Source organism: Alosa alosa, chromosome 16 (genome assembly GCF_017589495.1).
Source record: "Alosa alosa isolate M-15738 ecotype Scorff River chromosome 16, AALO_Geno_1.1, whole genome shotgun sequence".
Classification (NCBI taxonomy): Eukaryota; Metazoa; Chordata; class Actinopteri; order Clupeiformes; family Clupeidae; genus Alosa; species Alosa alosa.
In genome coordinates this window covers 17,036,246-17,050,692 of record NC_063204.1, presented here as the reverse complement: position 1 = coordinate 17,050,692, position 14,447 = coordinate 17,036,246, and the positions used below count along the sequence as shown (strand labels likewise).

At 41.9% G+C, this 14,447-nt stretch overlaps 2 protein-coding genes across 4 annotated transcripts; both read left to right on the top strand.

The window, feature by feature from the left end:
* Positions 1 to 1,064: 1,064 nt before the first annotated feature.
* On the top strand, positions 1,065 to 4,635 carry penkb (proenkephalin b). Of its 2 annotated transcripts, none has more exons than XM_048266570.1 (3): positions 1,065 to 1,407; positions 1,642 to 1,783; positions 3,257 to 4,635. In XM_048266570.1, exons 1-3 carry the CDS (start codon positions 1,403 to 1,405, stop codon positions 3,956 to 3,958), a joined length of 849 nt encoding a protein of 282 aa, XP_048122527.1. In that variant the 5' UTR covers positions 1,065 to 1,402; the 3' UTR covers positions 3,959 to 4,635. The 2 variants fall into 2 exon arrangements, with proteins under 2 accessions (XP_048122527.1, XP_048122528.1); XM_048266571.1 differs by having other exon boundaries at positions 1,638 to 1,783.
* Positions 4,636 to 7,185: 2,550 nt separating this feature from the next.
* Positions 7,186 to 14,440, top strand: sdr16c5b (short chain dehydrogenase/reductase family 16C, member 5b). Of its 2 annotated transcripts, none has more exons than XM_048266457.1 (7): positions 7,186 to 7,329; positions 8,684 to 9,024; positions 10,103 to 10,234; positions 10,477 to 10,576; positions 10,676 to 10,820; positions 12,751 to 12,876; positions 13,043 to 14,440. In XM_048266457.1, exons 2-7 carry the CDS (start codon positions 8,704 to 8,706, stop codon positions 13,137 to 13,139), a joined length of 921 nt encoding a protein of 306 aa, XP_048122414.1. In that variant the 5' UTR covers positions 7,186 to 7,329; positions 8,684 to 8,703; the 3' UTR covers positions 13,140 to 14,440. The 2 variants fall into 2 exon arrangements, with proteins under 2 accessions (XP_048122414.1, XP_048122412.1); XM_048266455.1 differs by having other exon boundaries at positions 7,187 to 7,340.
* The last annotated feature ends 7 nt before the right edge of the window (positions 14,441 to 14,447 follow it).

Sequence of the window (14,447 nt, the reverse complement as noted above, 5' to 3'; positions counted from 1 at the left end):
AAGCGTGCTTGTTCATGATTGTACTGAAGAGGGCTTGCAGCACACCACACACTTGGAACTCGTATCTGGTCCACACAAGTGCTTTACTGCTACTACCACCTGCGATTATCTCACAGCTTGATGATGGGCACTAGAGATCAGACACAGCTGATGAAGTCTATAAATCCATTTGGATGACACGCTTCTTGTTATGTTAGCAAATCTGGATGAAAAAGCCCAAGTTCTGTGTGAAAGCTAAATGAAGATGTGAGACACCTAAAAAACCAGGAACACTGTGCCCATCTTTAGCTTGTGTAGGCTGAATACGTTGATGGTAGATGTCAGTGGGTGTATATGAGTAGCCTATATAAGTGGCATTAGTTGTCAGTCCAACTGTCCAGAGAGAACACAAAAGATCTGTAGGTGCTATAGCTTTGGCTATACAACCACATCATAGCCCATTTGTAGAGCCTGCATTACTGTATGTACACTAATGCTATTGAATTTAACTATGCACACATAGAAAAAAAGTCTTCAATATGGAAATATTTTTCTGTAATGTATCAGTTTACTTGTACAAAGTGACATCAAAGTGCTACGAAAAGGTAAAACAGTATAAAATATTCTTTGTTGTTTTGGGGTAATTGTATGTGTGAAGTGTAAAAAGTGTTTGTATTCCCAATTTCCTGCTTTTATCTTTGGCCTTTGTTTTACCAGTGCAAAATTACACAAAAATGCTGTTTTATCAAAGGGATAGAAATGATAACGTCTCTTTGCTTTTACTTTATACTCAATGGGCACTTGCTGTGAATTTCCTCTGATTATAAGCAAGTTATAAAGCTGGAGCAAGCTTCACCTCTGTATGGATATAATGGAATGCATTTGTTCAATGCATAAGCCTTTCGAAAGTCATGGGAGACCAAATTTAGTCTTGCATCACCAAATTATCATAACAAAGTTTATGAGTGATGGTCGTGAGATTGTTGCCTGACCTCCCCTCTATCACGATCATTTTTTTCAGAGTTTGGACACCTCCCACCCACATGAGTCCTGTGTGCGTCATTTAACGTCAATTGTAACTTTCCTCCGACTATAGGGAATCACTCCCGCGCTACATGTCGCTGATTTTTTAAGATGAGACTGCCTGCACACAAGACAGCAAGGTCGTGCGTTAACGCGCTCTGATACAACACTGAGCCGACTGCCGCGCAAAGCTCCCGAGACGCAATTCAAACAGTGACTGCGCTGGCGAGGCTGTTCCTTCTTTCTCTCTTTCAGACTCACATACACACACCCCTTGAACACGCACATTCGCGTTCAGTTTGTTGAGCTTGGGGATCTAGTGACTTAATTTGGTGTGCAAGACGAATCCCACATCAGAGAGCAATAGAAGATAAGGACACCGTCAGATCGCGCAAATCAGATGCAGTAAGTATCGAAGTTGCGCCTAATATATTAGAATTGTAGGACTTTTACCACGATGCTTTTGTGCGTAAAAAGGCAATATTATTGTTTTACAATATATAGACAATGTCTAACACAACGAAACATAGCCTGCCATGTTTTTATTTTTCTGTTTTTGTTTGTTGGATGTTTAACATATTGAAAAAGAGCTTTCGTATGGGGTATCTATACTAAAATGCTTATTTCTTATACGGTTAGCTCAATGGCGGTACCAGTGAACTTCTGTTGTCTAACTATCCTAAGCGCATACTTTGCGCTTACGGCTCAAGCGGACTGTGGCACCGACTGTGCGTTCTGCGCAGTGCAGGAGAGATTCCGAAAATCCGATATCAACCCAACAGTAAGTACAGCTACTTCCTGTAAACACTGTCTCACAAGTGAAATTATATTCAGTTTTGTAACAAGGGCAATTATTGCCCTTGCTTAGTGCGTGATCGATGGGGTATGCTGTGCGTAAAATAATACCGTGTTTTCCTCACGGTGCAGTGACGCATGACAGCCTCTTTAACCACGATAAGGAAAATTACTAGTTTCAGAGAAGAGCAGAGATTGTCTTTTTTAAAGTCGCTTTTACTTCAAAAGGTCCGTGTTCATAGTCTAAATAATTAAAAAAAGTAAAAGTAAACACGCGCTCTCCATATGGATAGAAGTACGCTATATTTGTGTCATAAAATAACTATTAAAACATTTTATTTTCAACAGTTATGTTTAGTTATTTTTTTATTCCTTAGCTGTCTTTCATGCTTAAATGCAGTGGAAAATGTCTAGATCAATGACTATGATGGATTTATAATGGATTTATAATGCATAAACCTTTAATGGGATTTAAGTAGTAGGATTTATCTTGCAAATAATGTTTTGCAACAGAAAGATCTGGGTCCTGAATAAGAGTAGCCTATACACACAAACATCAGAATGACCATGATGTCTATGTTGCATTGAAAGTAAACTGATTTAAATATGAAACAGGCTGGTGATATTAGCATAAATCAAATGATCAAATGTGACTTAGAGTCAGGCAACGCAAATCATTTTGATGATGCTTTGATCTGTGCATAAACTCCAATTTGATATTTTAATGTGGTGGCCCCCAGTGTGTGTGTGTGTGTGTGTGTGTGTGTGTGTGTGTGAGAGAGAGAGAGAGAGAGTAAGTGAAAAAGAGAGAGAGAGAGAGAAAGAAAGAAAGAAAGAAAGAAAGAAAGAAAGAAAGAAAGGGACTGTCTCCTTAGTTTTACTTTGTGCCAGTAGGTTGCAGTAACATACAACAGAAAAGTGCTTACAGAGTCACTGGGTAGTGTGAACACAATGTTCACACACACACTCACACATGCTCTAATGGTCATATGTCAAAACACTCCGGTATCCAGTGCTCCCTGTTTCCTGTTCTGTGCTCTAAATGGCAGTAATTGCATATATTTGGGGTCTCTGGGTTCCCCTCTGAGTGGTTTAAAACACTAGAATGAATATAGATTTACTTCTGTGTGTGTGTGTGTGTGTGAGAGAGAGAGAGAGATAGAGAGACTGTTAAAGTTAAAGTGTTTGTGTGTATTAAAGCTTCAGTGTTTGTGTGTGTGTGTCTATTAAAGCATCAGTGTGTGCGTGTGGGTGTGTGTCTATTAAACCATCAGTGTGTATGTGTGTGTGTGTGTGTGTGTACAAATGAGAGCCAGGGCCTTAAAAGCCTTTGATGTGCACAGTGATGTGTGTACGGTCAGATCATTGCCACAGCCTGAAAAACAAGGCACATCAGCTGTAATGACCCTCATTTTCATTGGCCCGTTGTGTGCTTCCCCCTCCCCCACCTCCACCCCAGATGTGCATGTGGCAGTGCGAGGCTGACTTCTCCGGCGGCAGCTCGTGGGGTCCATGCCGAGACCTCCTGCAGAGCTCCAGCACAGCTGCCACTGAGAGCGAGGACCTGCCTGTCGAGACAGAGCCGCAGGATTCCGCCCAGCACCAACTGGCAAAGAAGTACGGCGGCTTCATGAAGCGTTACGGCGGGTTCATGAAGCGTTATGGCGGGTTCATGAAACGCTACGGCGGGTTCATGAAGAAGAGCGATGAGACGTACGGTCTGTCAGCCAGTGACGTCATCAACGATGACGTTGACCACGGCCGAGAGATCCTGACGTTTCGCACGGAGCGGGGCGACAGCGAGAAGGGCACAGTGGACGCTCTCAGCCTGCTGAGGGAGCTGCTCGCCGCCAAGGGCGCGGATGAGGCAGGCGGCGGGAGCATGGCCAAGCGCTACGGGGGGTTCATGCGGAGGGCCGGCGTGTATGACTCTCTGAGCGGGGGGGCCCGACCCCTGCAGAAGCGCTACGGCGGCTTCATGCGGCGAGTGGGCTGGCCCGAGTGGCTGGAGGAAAGCAAGCGCTACGGGGGGTTCATGAGGCGCTCAGCTGGGCCCGAGGAGGGGGTGGAGGAGGAGGTCGGTGTGGAGGAGGAGGAGGGGGCGCCGGAAGAGCAAGAGCCAGACATGGAGAAGAGGTATGGGGGATTCATGGGATACTGAGCTGCCTACAGACTGATCGACTGATTGAGACATCTTCGGTTCTGCCCCCTCCGTTCTCCTTGTATCTGTTCTGGTTTTGGTCCTGTTCTGCTTGGTCCCGGTTCTGCTCCTGCTGAGTCCTCTTCTTCTTGTTTGGCTATGTTCCCCACCTAACTCCATCCGCTGAGACTCCAGACATGTGCATGTCTGCAGGCGTCCACTCGGATAGTGAAACATAGACATGTGCACAGCTCTCATCCCTCAGTACTTTGCCCTGATCATTTATCTATTTATCTGGCCCTTTTCTCTTCACCTTCACAGACACTCTCTCCTTAACTGCTGCATGTTGAAATTAATTGAAACACACAAAACACAAAGGTCCACATTTAATAAAACTGCCAATTAAAACAAAGCATTACTGTTACCCTGGTAACGGTTGAATATAACTGCGATATTCCACACTCTCAAATGTTCTAACCAAAACTGTCACTTTTTACACATAATCAGTCATGACAGCCCATTCTGCTCCTCTGTTGCCTGTACAGATCTCTCTCATGGTTGTTAGTGACACCGAGTTCATTCTAATTTGTGCTTGTAGGTATACATACCTCTTTTGTACTCATTTGTCTCTTTTTTATTTGTGTGTCTCCTGTCTGAATCACATAGCTGTACAGATGAAATAAAGTGGTCTAACTGCACACGCTGGCGTGACTGTTGTGAATTAACATGCCAATTTAACGGTGATGGGACTCTCCATCATCGTCTCTATGCATTCATCACCGGTTTCTGGGTGGCTGCTCTTAGCTCTACATGGAGGTAATGGGGTGGAGAACAACATCTACTCTTCTCTCCCTCTTTCTTTAGTGCTTCTGCCGGCCCATCTCTTTCATCTCTTCCACTTTCACATAAAAGAGAAGTAATGGCTATGAAGTCAGAGGGGCTGCAGTTCCACTCTGTGGACTGAGGTGTAATTGCGTGATCGACATACTATCTGCGTGAAAAGTCCCAAATGGAATGCAGGAGATTGGTGCCACCATTATGAAGAAGCCAATACAAAGCCCCTGCCGCTGTGTGAGCAGCGATAATCAATACCCCTTTTCATTTTATTATTCACACACTCTGGCCAAATCCCTTTTAGTCCCTCCGTCATTTGCTCACATGGTATTTATGAGACATCATGACATCATGGTAACACGTCACGCTTGATCTTTATAAGAAGCTTTTGAATTTATGTGCCAGCATCATCAGCGGGGTCAGAATAAATCGAGGTTAAAGACAATAAAACTACATATCATGACACAATCGACACAATAAGTGGAAGAGATTTAGCAATACAAATACATCACACCAGCTAAATCAAACAACTTTTCTCATGCTAGTACCGATCACATCACATTTTCATTACACACTCACAAGTTAATTTTTTGGGACATTGTATAGTGCCTAAGCTTAACAATATAGTTTTAATCTCTCCTAAATGGTTATAGTGATACCAAGCAATCCTTAAGAATAAGGTGTGTGTGAGTGTGTCTGTGTGTCTGTGTGTGTGTGTGTGTGTGTGTGTGTGTGTGTGTGTGTGTGTGTGGGTGTGTGTGTGTGTGTGTGTGTGTGTGTGTGTCTGTGTGAGTTGTCTACCTTTCCAAATGTTGCCAAACCATAAACTGTGTGTGTGTGTGGACACTAGGTGAAAGGTTACATTTTGTCATGACTCCCAGTAGGTGCTGAGCTTGCTGTAAATTGTGTAAAGGTTATGGGCGAATGTGATAAACTTTGATAAAGCTTTATCTGATGTTTTTTTCTTTTAGGTTTTTACAAAATTACGAAAAGCAGATATAAAATAAAACCTTGCTCATCTCCATCAAATGCAGAGCAACACCAGTAGGTCATCCTCAGTCTTCTACAAAGGTTTTCCCCAATACTAACATAGCCTGGGTGAACCCAAACGAATCTGTGAACACATTTGGTTTGTTCAGCATGATCTGTCTGGCAGTGCTATCATTTGAGTCGATTTCCAAATCACCAAACACCAGGAACCAATCACAGCAGCTTGTAGCCTACATAAAGCTCTTACTGAATAATTTCCAAAGTACAGCAAAACACATCTTTCTTGTAAACTAAGTCGTCACCTCTGTGTCTGTCATTGTACAAGTCCCAGCCCATACCAGATAAATGGTTGCGGTTGACTCATACGTTTTGATAACCTTGTAGTTGAAATAACAAAGTAGTATTCTATTCAGTTATTAAGGGATAATGAATTGTCCGCCGCTGGCCATTATCTGAAAATAAGTGCAGACCTGAGCAGACAGACAGTAGACTATGGCTGGTGGGTAGGCCTGTGTGGCAGATAGACTGGCTTACACTAGGACCCCAGACTGCCAGTCCAGATAAGACATATGTGGCAGGTGCATGAACTTGGACCAGTAACAAAACCTCATATGGGCAACTGCCCAGGGCGGCATCTTGTTGAGGGTAGCATAGCGTTCGCAAAAAAATACAGATTGGAGTATTTGTTAGCTTTCATTTGCGCCAATCAGTTGTCTTTCGGTCATTTGCACATCAAGTCATGTTATTTTTCTGGATTGTGTGAAATTGAAATTGTGTGTAAAAATAGGCCTAATACAAAACGAATATGCACAACAAAACGAATTGGTTTCGTCTTGACAACGTTGAGATTCTCGAGTGCCAAATTAACACAGGACAAGAAAGAGCCATCAGGTCAAGATAAAATGAGAGGAGAAAAGAGCTAAAGATGTTGTTTGTAAGAGTATACACATGGGGGGGGTAGTCAACAATCATATAGGCCTAATCCCTACCTACATTTAATTTACACTATTGAAATATGACACTTATAATACTTAAATATGAGTTATTACAAACTCATATTTTTTAGTTTTACATGAGTGCAAAAAAGGGAGAAACTTACCCATAACGCATTGCTCGAGGGCAGAGTTCATGCGTAGCACGGGGTAAGAGATCTCACTTTAGTGACAAGTAGCTTATACACATTGGCCTACTAAGAGCGCAAAAGGCCTAATGCGTGTCTGATACATTTTCGCCCTGAAGTCAACTCACTCCAGTCATTATGTAGGGCCACGACCAAACCTCAACGCCTCTAGCGGCCTCCACTTTAAACATCTTTCGGTCGATGAAGCCATCCATTAATGCGCACTGTCGCGTCGACCTTTAAAAAGTGTCTGAGAAGGAAGTGGTTAATATGAGACCACGCCTTTCACATCCTGTCCCGCTACCCCGTTATCCATAGCAGGACTGAACTTTGACTCATGTAAACACAGAGTAGGCTACAGTGAAGAAGTCCGAAGGTTGTGAAGGTCGTCGGAGATATAAGAGACACTGCTGTTGTGTCTAAATCTCAGAATCGCGCTGCCTCCCTTGTACGTAAGAGGTAAGTAGTTCCGCAAAAGACGCTAAAAGCCTAGGGCTTTGTTTTTTTACGCGGTCATGATCAAACTGTCAGGATGGTGGCTGTTATGTATGTAGTCATTGTGCCGGTTATTGTCGAGGCAACGTCATTACACAGCCTGCCGCGTTAATCGGTACGCTTTCACTATCGATCAAAACTTTTAAACTTCAAGTGTATGTGTGTGCGTGCGTGTGTGTGATAAACTCAGGTTACTAGGTCACTCCTAGCACTGCAGTCCATAAACTGTATGACAGTAGGCTATTTATATGTTTTCTGTAAAATAACCAAATCTGTTCAACTTTATGAATCAGAATTACGCACTAGGCTACTTGGAACGCACACATTTTGATTGACAGCGCGCACGGGGGCAGCAATTACAGAACTTGCACTTTGTTGGGTACCAGAAAACAATGTTAAGTTAATTCGCTAACTCAAGACTTCATGGCCATCATGAGTATACAGACACTGTGTGGATGGATGAAGCACAGTTATGCTTTACTGATGTTAAAGTATGCACACTGTTCAAAGTCACACAGTGGTAAACTAAAATTAAACCAAAGTAAATTGAGCCTTTTTTGGGCTGTATAAAGTTGATCAAATTAATAAAGGTTGTTAGGCGTGAATAAAGTACTTTGCTCTGACCAATGAACAAACTTGCAATTGCGAAACGGAGGAATACCGCAACCCTTCCAACCAGGCTTGGAATTTCATAATTTTAGGGGCAAGGCCACTTGGCTTTCAGTTGGGCGTATTTGGCGTGGGGCACAAAGACCACATGTCAGGGCACCAAGGCCAAAGTTAACTATGCTACATAAAAATGATCAAAGTTGTATTTAGCCTATTCACAGTAGTAGACCTTCATCACTCTATGAAACATTAGAATATCTATACAACCTAAAGCTACATATTGTAATGTCAGTCTGTTAAATGTAAATTAGCATAGGCCTACTAATTAAATTAATGTAGTAAATAACATACTTACCGGTAACTTGCACTTACCATGATCTTCGTCTCAATCCTGTCTATCTCTCTATCTATGTTGTTTCTTGACTTAACTTGACTCTGAACTGTTATTCTACTCCAAGATAGTACAGGCCCCTCTTATTCGCCCTGAATCTTGATTGCCTATTTTGTATGTCGCTCGGACATACGTGTCAGCTATATGAATAAGTGCAAATGCAAAATTGGATTATAACAATGTAATATGGAAAAGAGCTGTCAAGACACACACACACACACACAAACACACACACACACACACACACACACACACACACACACACACACACACAGTCAGTAACCCAAGCTTATTATCTGTTACTCAGGACTCAATACATTCTCCAGCATGAATTTCCTATTGGAGACACTGCAGGTGCTCGTCATGTCCCTGTACTATAACCTGGAGACTGTGTTCCGGCTAGTCATTCCACCCCGGCGGAAAAGTGTTGCTGGGGAGACGGTCCTGATCACTGGGGCAGGGAGTGGCATTGGCCGACTCCTGGCCCTGGAGTTTGCCAAGCAAGGTGCCCGGCTGGTGCTGTGGGACATCAACCAGGAGGGGACCAAGGAAACGGCTCGCCTTGTCATGGAAAAATACAACGTCAGGGCCAACATGTATGTTTGTGACTGCAGCGATCGCGCTGAGGTCTACCGAGTTGCTGACCAGGTGAAAAAACTCTCTCTCTCTCGCTCTCTCACTCACTCACTCACTCACTCACTCACTCACACACACACACACACACACACACACACACACACACACACACACACACACACACACACACACACACACACAAAGAAACACAAACAGACACACACACACACACACACACACACACACACACAAATGCCCATAGCTGTGAGGTCATGATCTCAGGTTTTGGGGAATAAAGACATGAGAGAAGAGAATGGCATAGCCAGTAAACAACTGGGATGTTCTCTACTTTTGTCTACTCACCTTACTTTGCATAACAGCTGATATAATCCTTGTTGCTTGTGGTGGCCACTCCCATTTTCCAGTGCTGTTTGCTGTGTACCCACCCAACTTGTGTGCAATATACACACCGCAACAGGCTTAGGGATTGTGGAAGCACCTGAGGCAATGCGTGTGTCTGGGCGCTGGAGTTAGTGGGTGGATAGAAGAGTCAATCAAATTGTAATTATAATAGGCTCACGAGTTAAAAGCGAATAGATTTCAATGGGCTGTGTTTGAGGCATATGGTTGTTCTTCTCTGCGAACACAAGACAAGTACATGGGATTTCAAATGCTCTAAATTGTATTCTCTAGACAATAGTCAGGTAATGAGGCAAAGAGAATGCAGAGTTTAGTGGCAGCTGAATGTAGACTGGGAAGAGGATAGTGGGGGTAGCATGCAATGAGGCAGTTAAGAGAGAATTGACTACAAGGACTAGTTAAACAAAGTGAAGGCATACAGCGAGACTGGTGTGTGCAATTGAGTTAAGTAGAAACAGGAGAGAACACTGGAGAAGCGTGGGTAATTTCTGTGTTCAGGTGTTTCTCTTTGCATTCAGATATCTGTCTGCATTTCCCATCATAAATCTGCCCCCACAAGGGGAGAGATTAAAGCATACCTTCAATGACCCTGGCTGACCTGGGTCAAAATAAATGAATTTGAGGGTGGACATGGCTGACCCACTTATGTGTGTGTGGGTGTGTGGGTGTATGTGTGTTTGCGGTATGTGTATGCGTGAAAACTTCAGTGTGATCTGTTTGCATTCATTAGGTCAAAAGAGAAGTAGGTGATGTGACGATTCTGATCAACAATGCAGGTATTGTGACGGGAAAGACGTTTCTAGAATCTCCAGATACCTTAATTGAGAAGACAGTCGAGGTCAACAGCATGGCACACTTCTGGGTAAGCGTATATCCTATAGCAAAAATGTTTATCACATTTTATAGCATGTGTTAATAAATAGTATGGTATTTTGACTGCTTCTTGAAACAACAGACAAGCTTTTATTCATCTGTATAATTAAGTTGACTAATTACATAGTAATTATTGTACCGGTAGTCTTATTGCATTGTGTCTATGTGTAGTATTAATTTAGCAATAAAGTTGTGTTGATTATTCGGTTTGTATGTTTCTGTTAAACGAAGACCTACAAAGCCTTTCTCCCAGCAATGATTGCGGGTAACCATGGTCACCTTGTTAGCATTGCTAGCTCTGCTGGACTAATTGGAGTTAATGCACTAGCAGGTAGGCTACCATATACCCACATTCACATTCACAGACAGATAGCTGCATTAAAACACTTGCCCAGTCCTTCACATGTGTGTTTTATCTGTTTGTTTATAGACTACTGTGCTAGCAAGTTCGCTGCTGTGGGGTTTGCCGAGTCCATGGCTCTGGAGCTTCTGGCCTCAGGATCCGACGGAGTAAAGACCACCATTGTCTGTCCATTCTTCATCAACACGGGCATGTTTGATGGAGCCAATACAAAGTAATTCACATTGGGTAACTTTCTGTGTGTGTGTGTGTGTGTGTGTGTGTGTGTGTGTGTGTGTGTGTGTGTGTGTGTGTCTTTTTCATGTCATGTTTTCCATATTAACAGCCTAACAAAAGGAAGTGTGAATGTTTGGTTTTTGTGGCAAATCAATGGAGAACTGATGCTACAAAAATGATAGGCACAATCTTGTTTCAAAGTTAAACACCAGAAAAATTTCCTCTTTTTCTCATGTGTCATGTGAAGAACATGTGGTATATTTTCTTGTATTAAGAGCATAGTAATAGTACTTAGTTAACGGCACACACATACCTTTAAAACAGTAAGAAATGCGCTCAGTGGGAGGAAAAGAAGGGTTATATGTCAGTTAATTACAGAAGACATGTTGACATGACATGAGAAGATGTCAAGACAAATTGTAAATTGCAGAGTGCAAATTGAGGTACCTTGCTGACATACAGTGTAACCGGAAAGTTTTCAGACCCTTTCAAACTGAGTAATCCGGGACGATGGGCCTTGGTCAGACAGGTAACCAAGGACCCAATGGTCACTATGAATGAGATACAGAGTTCCTTTCAGAAGATGAGAGAAGCGCAAAGTGAATCCATCCAAAAATGAATTCATTTTAAGATGTGTCTGAAACATAACAAAATGTGGAAAACTTAAAAGGATCTGAAAACTTTCCGGTTGCACTGTACAGTATGGCTCAAGCAATTAAAAACGTTTCATATTGTAGGAAGTCATTACAGTAGGCTGTTCTTTAAGGTTAAAAAGCATAATTTAAAGTGGCGTGTTTTTCACATATAATAAGGGTATGGATCACAAATAATTAAAATAGACTCATGTTAACAAAAATGTACCAAAGAGCTGACTGATTTTAGGCCATGTATATATTTTTTTTATAATAATACTGAAATACTAGATTCCTGTTTGTCAGAGTCAAACAATGGACCTTAAGCATGCCTGTTGATTTGCAGTGTTTGGACAGGTGAACAGGTAGACTTGCTTTCCATGTCATATCATTGATAATATGGAGGAACAGGAGTCGAGTCTGGAGGCATCCCAGGGGTGCCTGGTCACCTTCGAGGGTCAGGAGAGGCTTAGGTCTGACACCTGAGAACACACCCTCAGACAGGAAGGGAGAGGAAGAAGGAGAGAAGGATGGAGTGATTGTGACTGACAGGTAGACAGGCCAGGGCTCCTCCTGCCCTGAGACATGTCTCCCATGTCAAGTTAGATCTCAGTGTTTGTGTGTGAAAACAGTGTGTTGCGAGTTTTTTTGTATAATTTATTTAACCCCTTCATTTTAGAATACCAATTTACACAAAGATGTCGTCCTAAATATGGACATGATGTCATAAGTGTTCAACTAAGAAACAAGATAGTATTCAAAACACAGGTGACATGAGGATATGAGGTACAGAAGGGCAACCGTGTAGGCTACCCAAATCAGTTTGGGACAGAGATCTGGTTCAGTGTCAGATATGAGTTACGGTTAGGATTTAGGACTGGGATGGGAGTGTTAGATATGAATTCTGGTCACATACTCTTGGTTTACATAGAGGCTTAGTTGTGAAATTGCAGTATTGAAAAATTATGCTTTGTTACAGAAATTATGTATAATTTAATTCATATACTGTAACCAATTGCAAGCAGCACAATATAATTGTCTACTTTTTATGAAAATAAAACCATTGGGGCTTCGAAGGCTTCCTTTAATGCTTATGTAAAAACACAGCTAGCCTCGATGTTTAAACAGCAGTCTTGATGTCTGATGCTGATGTCATTTTTTTTCTGTCTGTCTAAAGTTACTGATTAATTGCCTGTTACTAATGGGTTGACACTTGACAGTGTCTGTCTGTGACTCTATTTGAATCTACTGAACCTTATATTGCCGAGTGTTTCACCAGGACATTGTGTGTTTCAGGTGGCCCAGACTGATGCCCATTCTTCAGCCAGATTATGTGTGCAGGAAGATTGTAGATGCCATCCAGCGGGATCAGGTGTATCTCTACATGCCCCGAAGCCTTTACCTCGTCATTGGACTGAAGAAGTGAGTTACCTCTGAGCTCTGACCTCTTCACTCTCCCCCCTGAAGCTACATAATATCGCTTACAACACACTTCCAACTACTATACTACTATAACCAAAAATTACTTGAAATTAGTGTTTTCTAAAAGTGTTTTCTCTTTTGCTCTTCTTGTTCTTTTTGCTCCCAGCATTTTACCCACAAAGCTTGGCGTGTTGCTGGGACAGTATCTGGGAGCATTTGACTTCATGGCAAAATTCAAAGGTCGCAGTAAGAAGATTGAATGATCCTGACGAAAGAGTGCTTATCAGTTAACTAATGGGCCATGTAAAGAGACTAAAACAACTAATTAGAGGATCAATGTAGTTTTAGGTTAATATGAAATGGAATGAACTATAATGAAGGAATGGATATATCCCTGAGCCTTGTCCACATATTTCAGTTTTTGTACTAAAAAGAAACTCCGTCCACAAATGCCTGGTAAAATTGCATTATATGACATGTATTTAATGATAGTGTGGATTTTCTCTTCGTAATGAAGTCTTTTACATTTTTTAATTTGTTTTTATATTATTTGTACTTGTAGTGACTAATTGTTTTTGAATGTCTTTTCTATGCAAAGTACTTCATCTTCACTGACCATTAAGGTCTCATAAAATATAATCAAACTATCCTTTAATCAAACTGTCTAACTTACACATCCACACACACTGTGAGTGAGATAGATACCTGCCTTGTGTGAAACAGCCCTTGAAATTGTTTTGTCGAGCCTGTGCCCTTAGTCATAATAGATGGGATGGAGGACATAATACAGCTTCATGATGTGCGATCACTGCCTTACTCCTGCGGGTGGGCAATCCCTCCATTTTAATCAGGCATAGAATGTATACCGAGAGAGAACATTAAGTGTCCAATGACAGAGCTAACATAAACTCACTGAGATTTAGATGCTTATTTCATTTACAATTTAAAGTCATGCTTTTATGGCAGTAGGTTCTAAATCCTCCTATGGGTTTTAATGCGTACAATTATACTATATGATGACTTGGTGTGCACGTATATGGCAGGGATAATGAGTTTAAGTGGTAGACCTGTGTGAATGCTGTGCAATCCTTAGTATGACTTGATACATATTTCAAACGAAGAAGTAGACTAAGGTTTACCCTCGTAGCAGGAGCAGTGATATGCTGAATGACAGCAGCACCATCTAGTGCTTACACTATGAACTGCAGCATGTCATTAATGCCTCCCAGATTACCTTCAATGTTGCAATTCTGTACTAGTCATATGGGTTTGCCAAATATGGCCATTTTGGGAGATTTCCCCAACAAGAATAAATCATTGTTTTGTATGCACGGCTACATAATGGACATCACATATCATACTTTTCACAGACCCGTTTCAACCAAAGGTCTCATCTGCCACAGACCCGTTTCCACCAAAGGTCTCATCTCTGGATTAGGGAAGTCAGTCATACACATATGAAAAAGAATGTTGACCTTTCTGGAATCAAATGTACAAATTGTGATCGTCAGTGTTTGCATTTTGCATCTCAAGGAAGGTCCATTATGTAAAAGCTGTCTATAATGAAATGC

Coding starts and splice junctions, on each gene's coding strand:
- sdr16c5b (XM_048266457.1), top strand. CDS start 8,704: ATGAATTTCCTATTGGAGACACTGCAGGTGCTCGTCATGTCCCTGTAC. Junction 10,235..10,476: donor ACAGCATGGCACACTTCTGG/GTAAGCGTATAT, acceptor TGTTAAACGAAG/ACCTACAAAGCCTTTCTCCC. Junction 10,821..12,750: donor TTTGATGGAGCCAATACAAA/GTAATTCACATT, acceptor TGTGTGTTTCAG/GTGGCCCAGACTGATGCCCA.
- penkb (XM_048266570.1), top strand. Junction 1,784..3,256: donor AATCCGATATCAACCCAACA/GTAAGTACAGCT, acceptor CCTCCACCCCAG/ATGTGCATGTGGCAGTGCGA.